Raw genomic sequence first — 11778 nt, 5'->3', positions numbered from 1 at the left:
TGAATCTAAATCCCATGTCTAGAAGCCATAATTAAATTTCTAATTTGTTACACAATTCACACACATTTGAATAGGTTTAAATATTTACTTTCCCAATTCAAACAACCTTAGCTTCTTTAAATATTGAAGAAAATTATAACCTGTAATGTCAATGAAGTGAATGTTGACTATAAGTGATGATGCTGCCCTCTTGTGGACATAATGCTCAATCACATTGACGTGGGCCCAAAAAGTCGGAGAAAAGTGTACTTCTTCCTTTTTTTTTTTTTTTAATTATCATTTGTTGTTCTAATAGTGATTACAATTTGCGAATAAAGTAACAAGGAATTAAATTATGGATTTCTTTCTGGCACCCCAAAAAGAGGGCGGTTCCTTCCTTTTCAGCGCTCCCGACTTCTCGCTCCCCTTTCCCGGCCTCTCCTCCGACTCCTCCCCGGTTCCTCCTCCTCCTCTATCCAGCCACTTTTCCCACATTTTCTCCCCTCGATCGGTCCAAAGGCCCCGGTCCCCCGGGGCATCTCGTATGTCTCCTCGCGGCGGTAGCGGGCGGCTAGGGAGGAGGGGAAGGACGACACGGTGGTGATGGGCGAGCAGGCCGAGCGACCGTTGACTCCGCCGTGCCGGACCACAGAGTACCCCGGCGGGAGTAGGTGAGTTCGGGCCAGCTGGCGCTCCAGTCCCGGTGTGTTGAGCTAACGGAGGCTCTGGTTCATTTAAATGTTGTTATGATGAGACGCTTGATGAAAAGTTTAGTCTTAAGAAGTCTTTCATATTTGAACTTTTTTGTGGCAGTTTTGAGGCGGACAACGATGTTCCCAGTGCCCGGACGAGGCCCACTCACCTCCGTTTGTCAAAATCGGAAGTCAAAAAGTCGCCGTCCACTCAGGTGCGTTTCTCCTCGCGGTTGGACATCCCCCGGTTTACCTGTCCATGGATTTGTTTTTAATATTTCTCATCTCTCTCTCACTCGTCGTCCACATTAAAATTGCATTGAAACCTTTTTTATTGAAGTCTGTGGGGGGATGTGATGGGTAAATGATCAACGAAAATGTCAACGTTGAAAACAAATTAATGGGTTCAACATGCCTGACGCAGGTATTCCAGTTGTCTCGTTTCTTTCAGCTGTCCAAGACGAACTTGCAGTTTCACAAGTTGTTCAAGGAAGTGAGCAGGGACGAGGCGCTCGCACAAAGTACGTCTGCCACCATATTGAAAACAACTTTTTTCTATTTTTTACATGTTGATTGCTTTCCATCGCCAGGTTACACATGCGCCTTGCAGAGAGACATCTTATATCAGGGCAAAATGTTCGTCTCTCCAAACTGGATCTGCTTCCACTCCAAAGTCTTTGGCAGGGATACGAAGGTATGGCGGCGCGCTCTCGCAGAAACTAGCTTTTAACAACTCAAAAGCCTTCTCTGTAGATCGCCATCCGGGCAGCGTCTGTGACATTTATCAAGAAGACAAAAACAGCACTGCTGGTGCCCAATGCCTTGGTGATCGAAAGCACACGGGAGCAGGTAATACCACCGAGTGAGAATGTGTGTGTGTGTGTGTGTGTGTGTGTGTGTGCCAGAGGAGTATGTAACGGAGCCCTGAAAAAAGTACCAGATAGTGAGTGTATAAATTCATCTTAACTTTAGCCCAAGCTGTGTTTTTCCAGCACGTCTTTGTGTCCTTCCTGTCCCGGAACACCACCTACAAGTTTCTGAGGTCCGTGTGCGTCCATCTGGAGGTCAGTTCAAACAAACACATTTTGCGTGGGGCCTAAAAAGTGCCACGTCATTATTTGAAGAGCTCACATAAAATCAAAAGCCCGTAGTTGCTAAGTACAATGCGCGACAACTTTTCAGGTGGAGAAGACGTGCAGCAGCCATGTGGCCTCCTCCTGTGAGAACGGCTTTGGAGTCAAGCGCCCACCATCTCTTCCTCTGGTCTGAAATGTTTTTTTTGTTTTCATCTATAGAAAGCGAGGCCCTTGTTCTCAGCAGTAGTGCCATTGTATATATTCCTGTGCGTGCTCGACAGGACTTGGCCCGGACCTTCTCTGATCTGGACGGCGTGGTGCGACAGAGGCGACAGGAAATGGAGGCGGAGAGTAGTAGCAGCTCTGGATCGCAGACTCCGGATTGTGACAAAATGGCCGGTGGGTGACGGATCATGGATGAGGTTGCGAAGGCGTGGCGGGGTGTCAGGTTTCGCACAGACTTGTTGACAAAACATTTGAGTAAATAGCAAGTGAGAGTTTAGCTTTGCTTCGTTTGGCGAGTATTTCAGAAGTCTCGTCCTGCTGCTTTGCAAGGCAAGATGCTGCGTTTAACATTTGTGTGTGTCTCTCTCATGCCGCATTTCATCAAGCAGAATTTGCCGGCGTCCCCAACACGTTTCTGAGCAGAGAGGTGTCTGTGCGTGCAGACGTACACCTTCAGCCAGGCCAAAAGAGCCGAGCCAAGAACGGTACTGTCGCCCTCGTTTGTCTTTCATTTTTGTGTACAAGGGTGTGTCGACTTTTTCTCGTCACTGTAATTAATGCGATCTCTCCTCGAGGCCGAAATTTCAAACCGTATCGTTTCTGTTTTTCTACAAAGGGCCGTCGATGTCTATCGTGGGGGCCACGCAAGCGGACAAAGCCTGGACTCACACGACCTTGCTCCCCGTCCTGCTAATCTATTTGTTCTTGTGAGTGCTCCGTTCACTACGTGCAACAGGAGAGGCCATTGTTGTCCAGGTTGTTTTAAGATACTTGTGTTTCCTCCATAAACAGAGTCGGCATCCTGGTGATGTCCTCGTGTTACATGGCTTTGAAGATGGCTGCCCTCGAGCATCGCTTGAATGTCATACTGTCCGCTCGGGATCGTGTGCATGCAGGGTATGAGGATCCCAAAAGAATTTTTGGGAAGATTTCAGCCATCAGCATTGACGATAGTTTCACTTTGCGGTATGGAATTTGGAAGGCACGTCTACCATGAGTAGACCCATAAAAAAAAAGTAGCCGTGTCTGAAAAGCGGCCATTTTCGAGTGATAGATTGTTCTAAAGATTTTACCTGATTGCACCCAACTTTGAACCACACATACGAAATTGCCAAGAATTTGATTTTTCATGATTGCATGAGATATGACTCCAATCGCTTTGCAGAAACACAGTGACTGTCCAGGATGCGGAGATCTTTGGGGAGCTCTCCGCCAGCCTGCTTAAACTCGAAAAGGTTTGTGCGGATTTTGTTGAATGAGTTCAAATGTTGTTTCGGCGTCGCACTGTTACCGTTTGTGTGCTTAGATTCAAAGAAACCTTCGGAAGCTTCTGGATGACACCTAAAAAAAAAAGATAATGATGCGACCGATCATCTTCTCCACTCAGGATCATGTGACTCCAGCAGGCAATGTAGTATTGATCACCAGTAGTATTCAAGCACTTTAAAAAAAGAGGCTCCACAGTTTGTACTGTTTTTATGTAACTTTAAAAAAAAAAAGTGCCTTTAAATGATATTTATGTATATACTCGTATTTTAAAAAAAGACTCATAGCTTGTCCATGCTCTTTCATCTATATTTTTATACCAGCATTTCTTGTCCAAAGCTCCAGTCTGTCATTTCTGAATAATCCCCATTGTAGATGAGATGTTTGAAAATTAATTTACAATAAGGAGTTAAATCATTTTGAGTGTAACTTTACGTAGTGTGTTCATACGTTGTTCAGTTCTGTGCTCAATTTGTCTATTAAAAGAGTGTCAGAGGGGTGGGCGTGGTGTTTATAAACAGAATCTAACTTTATTTTCACAACAAAAAGGAAAAAAGTGACAAAATTGGACCCCTGCGTAATTTGTCATGTCAATGCATTTTTTGATTAGCTGCATTTCTGTGCACTTTTTCCACTCTTCGTAGTTCCTACCCTCCGCCACTTTTGTTTTGTCATTTTGACTCGCACGCGTGTCATTTCGCCCATCGTCAGCCCCGCCCCCGTGTTACGTCACCGGTGGTCGTGTTGAGAGGGAAGCAATGGCGTCGCTGGACGAAAACAGCCGCCGCTGCCGGAGAGTCCGTCCGTGTTGTTGTTATGTGGCGGATGGAAGAAACACGCCTTCGTCGCCCCTGTAAACAACGTCGAGTCGAGTCTCGGGACAAGGACAGCCAGGCCATGGCGGCTCATTAAGACGAGGAAGACCGGAGCGGGCTGCTGGTAAGTGCGGGGGTAGGAGGGGGGGGGGATCCGCCCCCCCCCCTTCTCTCTCTCTCTCTCCTCCGGGTACCACTTCTCTTCCTCTTCTGACTCGAGGATGCTGTGACGGCTTAGCAACAAGGAGACAATGGAGGCGAGGCAGGGAGGCAGCAGCCAGCCAGTCAGTGGATCGTCATGTAAACAAAAAGGCCGCGGGGGGCTCGCTGGTAGATGCTAGAACGATGCTAGCAACACAATATTGGGCTCCATTTCCTCCGTCTTTACATTTAAACGCCAAGAGCGTGATTCAATCAGGACAACTTTATTGATACTTCTACACTATATTGAACAACAAATAACTAAGGATGGGAAATTCCAACAAATTTGAAAAACTGTTTTCTATCAGATTTTCATGACTTTTTTGCGATAATGCAAAATTGAATGAGCACGCCGTCTGCCCCACTCAGGTGTGAACGCTTGTGATTGGACAGCATGGCCGCACAGGAACCATCGCCTCCCTCGTCCATGGAGAGCAACAAGCCGGGCTTCCCCAAGAAAATCCTGGGCAACAAGCTGGAGGACAAACACCTGTGCAAGTGCTGCCACAACATCCTCAGACGACCCTTCCAGGCGCAGTGCGGCCATCGCTTCTGCTCGTACTGCTTCAACCTGGCCATCAGGTCGGCAAGTCACTGGTTCAAATTTGAAATAAGGAAAATACTTTTTTGTCGGCCCGCTCATACTAGACATGTCGACCTTTTATCGTTGCAGTAACGGACCGCAGAAATGCAACGCTTGCATCAAGGAGGACATTTTTGAGGAGACCACGTCAATCCTGAAACAAGGATGCGTGAGTACCTTTACATATGTTTTACATTTATTTGAATACATTCATTTAATTGAAACACACATTTTTCATTTTAAAGGCTTTTCCCGACAATGCGGTTCGGCGAGAAGTGGAAAACCTCACGGCTGTCTGCGTTAATGAAAGTTGCTCTTGGAGAGGGTCCATCAAAGAATATGAGGTGAGTCACAAAAGTCGGGGAAAGTGAGCTGAAGTTCACCAAGCGGTTTGGTTCCGTTCTGTTGGTCTCTTCTGGTTGGCGAATATAGAATTAGAATTTTTGTTTGTGCACGTGTCAGATGAGCCACGAGGGCAAGTGCGAGTTCATGATCGTGCCGTGCCCTTCCTGCAAAGAGCGCATTCGCTTCAACGAGCAGGAGCGGCACAGTGAGCGCGAGTGCCCGGAGAGGACGCTCAACTGCAAGTACTGCAAAGAACCTTTTCACTTCAAGAACATCAAGGTGAGCAAAGAATATTTTAAAAATAAATACAAAGCATGATACTCAGTTGACCTGATGCTTATCAAACCGATGAATTTTTGCCCACCAGGCCCACGATGAGATCTGCCCCAAATACCCGATGATCTGCGAGGGCTGTGCCAAAAAGAAGATACCCAGAGAGAAGGTGAGCTTGAGGACCGTGTGCAGGATCCCACAACTGACACTTGTCACATCTTCCAGTACGTGGACCACATCAAGTTCTGCAGCAAATTCAGGATGCCGTGTCGCTTTCACGTCGTGGGCTGTGACATGTCGGTGAGTCGCCTCTTTGATGGGTCTACTCTTGACTCGTTTATTTCGCTCTTCAGACTTCTTAAGTCACTCTCGTCGGCAGGTGGAGAAGGAGAAGACCCACGACCACGAACGGGCTTTTGCCTATGAACACCTCAACCTGCTTCTGCACTACATTATGGGCATGAAGGTGAGCATGGAGGGGCTGCAGCCGCAGGGTCTGGAGGTGGCGGGACACAAACTGGTGGAACTGCAGCAGTCCCTCCGGGAACTGGAGGCCCGGGTCTCCCAGCTCAGCACCACCTCCTCCGGGCCTCCCGTGCAGGGAGCCGCCGCCTCCTCGTCCTCCGGCTCGGGCCCGCCGGCACCGGCTCCCCCGCCCCCCACCTTGGCCCCCACCCTGTCCGTGTCTACCTCCTTCACGCCGCTGCCCAGCTCGGTGGGCGCGGCCCTGGAGCTGCAACTCCACAGCGAGAAGACCAAGGTCGTCGAGCTGGGCCGCCGCTGCACTGAGCTGGAGGTGAAGGCGGGCACCTTTGAGAACGTGGTGTGCGTCTTGAACCGTGAGGTGGAGCGCTTTGCCACCACCATGGAAGCCAGTAACCGCCAGCACAAGCTGGACCAGGACAAGATCGAAGCTCTGAGTAACAAGGTCAGCCTGTCGGTGGTGTTTGGAGGGTTAGGGTGAATTCAGAGAAATGCGCAGTACTCAACTAACTGCTCTTGCAGGTACGGCAGCTGGAGAGGACGGTTGGCCTGAAGGACCTGACGGTAGCAGAGATGGAAGGTCGGCTTCGGGAAATGTCCGCCTCGACCTTCGACGGCGTCTTTGTGTGGAGGATCTCCGATTTTGCTAAAAAGAGGCAGGACGCCGTCGCCGGTCGAGCTCCCGCCATGTTCTCACCAGGTAAGAAAATATTCCAGATGATTGTACAGAACAGGAACCCCAAATCCTGCCTGGTTCCTTTGCAGCCTTCTACACCAGCAAGTACGGCTACAAGATGTGTCTGCGGATCTATCTGAACGGGGACGGGACGGGGCGCGGCAGCCACTTGTCCTTGTTCTTTGTGGTGATGCGGGGACTGAGCGACGCCTTGCTCAAGTGGCCCTTCAACCAGAAGGTCCGGTAAAAAAAAATAAAAAATCAATCATCCATGAGCGAGACCCGCCCATCACTATCTTGTGGCATCTCAATCAAGACTTAGTTCGCTTTACTTTTCTCCCCTTCAGGTGACTCTGATGCTTCTGGACCAGAGCAACCGGGAGCACATCATCGACGCCTTCCGGCCCGACGTCACCTCGTCATCTTTCCAGCGGCCGGTAAGCGAGATGAACATCGCCAGTGGCTGCCCACTATTTTGCCCCTTCTCCAAGCTGGATGCCAAAAACTCCTACATCCGCGACGACGCCATCTTCATCAAGGCCATCGTGGACCTCACCGGGCTCTAGAGGAGGCGGAGGCACGCAAGGTGCTCAGTTTTCATGACCAGACCACCGGGGTCTTCATTTTAGCTCCGAGGCAACCCTTCCGGGGTGGCGCTATACAGCGTCCTTCTGCCGCTTTGGGGGGTTACAAAGGTGTGCCCGGGTGCCGCTTTTATTGCGGTGAGAATGTCCGCCACCTGTTTGTTTCCGACGCGGCACGAGTAGGACGACACCCGATGGGACGCCAAGGACTGAGCGGGAAAGTTGCGCGTCGGGTGCGGGGTTATCATCGTGGCTAATAAGGGGGGCGGGGGGGTCTTCTGCTTCTTTGTCTTGAGATTGTCGTTGTCGTGAGCCTTTCTGGTCTCGTGTTGAGTAAATTTTGCATAGACAAACGTGGAGTTGTGTGATCAACAAGGCTTCCCCCTTTTGTCCCCTCGGCGCCGTGTGCATGCTCGCTGGCGTCCGACGTCCACTCAAGTTTGAAGAGGACGCTGTGGTTAGTTGTTTAGATGACGGTGGTTCTCAAACTGGGGTCCTCGGACCCCTGGGGGCCCACGGTCAGTAACAAGATGTTGGGATTATACAAACCATGATCTAATTATTTTAATCTGTCAATTATTTTGTCAATCAATTGATGAAATGGCAAAATAGCCGCCCCCTGAAATAGAAAAAAGATGCAGGATGAATTTGCTGCTTAATTCCTTTTCCACAAACGTGATTGTAATCAGAGTGCCGTGTTTAGACTAGTGAGGGCGCCTAAAACATTTTTGGCTTGACTTAAGTTTGGCAGCCACTTTGTTCATATTATACACTTCAACTGCGACCAATAAGTATTGAGTTCAACTGAGTGTATTGGGTTCAATGCATCCCCGTAAGGGGTCCGTAGCCCCTCAAAGTTTGAGAACCCTTGATTTAGAAGCAGGCGTTCCTTATTGTGTAAAGTTTGTGCTCGTTCCGACTCGGGTGGGGGTGGGGGGTTGTGACCGGGGCTTTGGTACATCTGTGGAAGATACAGTGGAGTTAGCGAGGTGTCCGAGGCGCAGGCCTGACATTGTGTTTTTTCTTGAGTCCCCCCCCCACCCCCGTTTGCGCTGGCTGGCTGGCATCTCGACAGGTGGCGCTGTTCCCTCCCCTCCCACGCCTGCCCCCCGCTCACCGAGAGAAGGAACGTTGTTTTCTTGTACGTCCCAAATGTGATGGCGTCCCGATATGATTCTAATAGTGTGTACTGTTTTGTTGTGTACAGAAAGAGACGTTCGACATTGTCGTACAGTGAACCCTGGCTATTCATGGGGGGGGGGGTCGGGACCAAGAACCGCCACAAATAGCAAAAATTGGCGAATAATACTCACCCCCCCCCCTTCCCCGCTACTTTTTTCTAATGCTGCTCCTCAACTTACTTCAACATAGTTCCTTGGCACCAAGATGGCAGCATAGCACTACTTTTGTTTAAATGAAGCAACTCAACTAACTTCCGCATCATTTCTCCACACAAATGGCGGCAAAGCACTACTTTTGTCTAAACGGAGCGTCTGCACTCACACTGATCGGCAGGGGTTCACTGTACACTGAGTTGGGGGGATGCAAATGTACAGAAATTGCTAGCGTCGCGCTGACTCAAGCTTGCGGGCTTGGCTGCTTTTTGACTCTCTGGAGGGGTCCGCTGGCCTGTTTTCAAACCAGTCTCAACCAGTATTGAAGCCTCTCTGTGCATGGGAGACTTTAATTGGTAGATCACGTCAAGCGGCTCCACGCCGTCGTGGCTGCGTTTATTTCTATTTGTTTGGAGGAGAATACGGTAGAATAGCTATTATGTTATATCCGGCTGTGCCCGTCGCAAGGCACCGGCCTATAGTTGTTAAAGCAATGTATAAATATGTATATTTGATATCATAAATCTATATATTAAAGCTATATATCCGTGTGGATGCTCACAAGCTGTTATAATAAAGATAGTATCACCGAATACCCTAATAATTCTATATCTATATATCAGTTTTTTTTTTTGTTTGCTAAAGATGGTTTAAACAGGCCAGAGCTGATTCCGTCGGCGCATTGCAAATTCTTCTCGAGTGCAATATGACATTTTAAGGGTTTACAGGGGTTACGCGTGACTTATTTAGCGCTATTTGTTTACACTGCGGCAAGCAACTTTGTACTTTTCCCATATAAATATGGTTGGGAAGCCAGCAGAAATGACGCAAATGACTTTTTCATCTTGTGCTCTGTGTGGGTTTATTATATTCTTAGCTGCAGAAAAACAAGCATGTAAGTAGTCCCATTTCCAGTGTGAAAAAAAGGAAATAATAAGCTTTTGTGTTGTGCCAAACTCAAAATATTACCTCCATGTTGTATTGCAAGCTGTTTTATTTGTGTGTTATATGCTTCGACATGTGTTGCCAAATTGTTATTTCAACTTGAGCTGCTGTTTGTGTGTGTGTGTGCGTGCGTGCGTGCGTGCATGGGTCACTACTAGTGCTCGAGGATATTTTTAAAAAAAGTGCCCACTACCAAAATGTCCTCATATTTACACCCATGTAATCTGAATGTAAACCCTTTACACCATTTAAAGAAAACACTCGTGTGCGTGTTAAATGTGATGCAGTTGACTGGAAACAATTATTTGTGCACTTTGCATTAATTCCATGTTCAAACAGGGTATTTTTATTGGTGTACCTTGAAGTGAAGAGCCATACAAATATTCCGCTGTTGACATTTGATGTGTTTTAACGCTCAAAAGAAACTCGCAGTCTGTAATAAAGCTTGGTGATTTGACCACGCTTTATTCTTCCTTTTTATTTTGTATGAACTTTTTAGCTACAAGTTAACAACCAATGATTGAACGAGATTGAACGAATCACTTACGTTCTTTTTTCACTTCATATGACTTCAACCAGTAGGTGTCGGTAATGCCCATTGAATCTGGTGCCACCTTGCCGTAAAACAAAACGAAGAAGAAAATGACGTAACTTCCTGTTCACGACTGAGTCGTGAATTCACCTACGAATGAATCTGTGAGTGAACAAATCAGTGAGTGAGTGATTTGCATTTCCAGTTCATCGCGAGAAAGAACGGATCAGCGAGGGAACGAATCCTGACTTTCACAATGAGTGAACTGCCTTCCCGTGCATCAACGGATCAGTCAGTGCACATATTGCATCTCCTGGCGTGTACTATGTAAGACAGAATGTAGATTTACAATTTACTTATAGTAGGATTAAAATAACGCATACAATATGCATACAATATATATATGCCTAAATATTGGTATCCAATGTATCAACTACAGTTTCACATGATATTGCTGGTTTGAGATGTACTTTTATTATTATTATTATAATAAACATTTATGTTATCACTTGTCTGGTGTTTTATTCCTTGTTTTTATATTCTCCAATCAAAACATAAAAATCAGACATACCTAATAGTGTCCGAGTGACGTCACAGATCAAACAGCCAAAGTGAGGGTGGGTGTGGCCCTTTGCACTCCATTAAAGTTTGACCATGATGTTTCCCTAATGAAGTGTCCGAGTGACGTCACAGCTCAACCAGCCAATCAGAAAGTGGGGGTGAGGGCGGGTGTGGCACTTTCACTTAAGCTTTTTCCCTAATAAAGTGGCCTGTTATTCGGTACACCTGAAAAATGGCGGTGTACCTAATGGAGTGTCCAAGTGACGTCACAGATCCAACAACCAATCAGAAAGTGGGGGTGAGGGCGGGTGTGGCACTTTTCACTTTCACTTAAACTTTTTCCTTAATGAAGTGATTAGGTACACCTGTGTCAGTGTGACGTCACAGATCTATGTGACGTCTATGATTTTTCCCTAATGAAGTGGCCTGTGATTAGGTACACCTGAAAATGGCGGTGTACCTAATGGAGTGTCCTTGTGACGTCACAGATCAACCAGCCAATCAGAAAGTGGGGGGTTGTTTGGGTGTGGCACTTTTCACTTTCATTTAAATTCTGACCATGATTTTTCCCTAATGAAGTGGCCTGTGATTAGGTACACCTGAAAATGGCGGTGTACCTAATGGAGTGTCCTTGTGACGTCACAGATCAACCGGCCAATCAGAAAGTGGGGGGTTGTTTGGGTGTGGCACTTTTCACTTTCATTTAAATTTTGACCATGATTTTTCCCTAATGAAGTGGCCTGTGATTAGGTACACCTGAAAATGGCGGTGTACCTAATGGAGTGTCCTTGTGACGTCACAGATCAACCAGCCAATCAGAAAGTGGGGGGTTGTTTGGGTGTAGCACTTTTCACTTTCATTTAAATTCTGACCATGATTTTTCCCTAATGAAGTGGCCTGTGATTAGGTACACCTGAAAATGGCGGTGTACCTAATGGAGTGTCCTTGTGACGTCACAGATCAACCAGCCAATCAGAAAGTGGGGGGTTGTTTGGGTGTGGCACTTTTCACTTTCATTTAAATTCTGACCATGATTTTTCCCTAATCAAGTGGCCTGTGATTAGGTACACCTGAAAATGGCGGTGTACCTAATGGAGTGTCCTTGTGACGTCACAGATCAACCAGCCAATCAGAAAGTGGGGGGTTGTTTGGGTGTGGCACTTTTCACTTTCATTTAAATTCTGACCATGATTTTTCCCTAATGAAGT

General features: G+C 47.3%; 2 protein-coding genes across 6 annotated transcripts; both read left to right on the top strand.

The window, feature by feature from the left end:
* Nucleotides 1-501: 501 nt before the first annotated feature.
* Nucleotides 502-3891, top strand: LOC147048394 (GRAM domain-containing protein 2B-like). 4 transcript variants are annotated; one of them, XM_085925655.1, is made up of 13 exons: nucleotides 502-650; nucleotides 793-886; nucleotides 1096-1192; nucleotides 1262-1365; nucleotides 1425-1520; nucleotides 1664-1735; nucleotides 1854-1934; nucleotides 2029-2146; nucleotides 2362-2457; nucleotides 2589-2679; nucleotides 2765-2938; nucleotides 3138-3207; nucleotides 3279-3891. In XM_085925655.1, exons 1-13 carry the CDS (start codon nucleotides 583-585, stop codon nucleotides 3315-3317), a joined length of 1200 nt encoding a protein of 399 aa, XP_085781781.1. In that variant the 5' UTR covers nucleotides 502-582; the 3' UTR covers nucleotides 3318-3891. The 4 variants fall into 4 exon arrangements, with proteins under 4 accessions (XP_085781781.1, XP_085781782.1, XP_085781783.1 ...); XM_085925656.1 differs by having other exon boundaries at nucleotides 2765-2869; nucleotides 3279-3888; XM_085925657.1 differs by having other exon boundaries at nucleotides 1123-1192; nucleotides 2765-2869; nucleotides 3279-3886.
* Nucleotides 3892-3917: 26 nt separating this feature from the next.
* Nucleotides 3918-10094, top strand: LOC147048393 (TNF receptor-associated factor 2-like). 2 transcript variants are annotated; one of them, XM_085925653.1, is made up of 11 exons: nucleotides 3918-4177; nucleotides 4648-4836; nucleotides 4928-5006; nucleotides 5083-5181; nucleotides 5300-5461; nucleotides 5550-5624; nucleotides 5681-5755; nucleotides 5835-6383; nucleotides 6461-6638; nucleotides 6704-6852; nucleotides 6962-10094. In XM_085925653.1, the coding sequence occupies exons 2-11, from the start codon at nucleotides 4649-4651 to the stop codon at nucleotides 7178-7180; spliced, it is 1773 nt and encodes a 590-aa protein (XP_085781779.1). In that variant the 5' UTR covers nucleotides 3918-4177; nucleotide 4648; the 3' UTR covers nucleotides 7181-10094. The 2 variants fall into 2 exon arrangements, with proteins under 2 accessions (XP_085781779.1, XP_085781778.1); XM_085925652.1 differs by having other exon boundaries at nucleotides 4624-4836; nucleotides 6962-10093.
* Nucleotides 10095-11778: the final 1684 nt, after the last annotated feature.

This window comes from Syngnathus leptorhynchus, chromosome 12 (genome assembly GCF_054491065.1).
Source record: "Syngnathus leptorhynchus isolate UIUO chromosome 12, UIUO_Slep, whole genome shotgun sequence".
Lineage (NCBI taxonomy): Eukaryota > Metazoa > Chordata > Actinopteri > Syngnathiformes > Syngnathidae > Syngnathus > Syngnathus leptorhynchus.
This window is presented reverse-complemented; position numbering and strand designations above follow the sequence as displayed.

Coding starts and splice junctions, on each gene's coding strand:
- LOC147048393 (XM_085925653.1), top strand. CDS start 4,649: ATGGCCGCACAGGAACCATCGCCTCCCTCGTCCATGGAGAGCAACAAG. Junction 5,756..5,834: donor TCGTGGGCTGTGACATGTCG/GTGAGTCGCCTC, acceptor TCTCGTCGGCAG/GTGGAGAAGGAGAAGACCCA. Junction 6,853..6,961: donor AGTGGCCCTTCAACCAGAAG/GTCCGGTAAAAA, acceptor TCTCCCCTTCAG/GTGACTCTGATGCTTCTGGA.
- LOC147048394 (XM_085925655.1), top strand. CDS start 583: ATGGGCGAGCAGGCCGAGCGACCGTTGACTCCGCCGTGCCGGACCACA. Junction 887..1,095: donor AAAAGTCGCCGTCCACTCAG/GTGCGTTTCTCC, acceptor TGCCTGACGCAG/GTATTCCAGTTGTCTCGTTT. Junction 1,193..1,261: donor GGACGAGGCGCTCGCACAAA/GTACGTCTGCCA, acceptor TTCCATCGCCAG/GTTACACATGCGCCTTGCAG.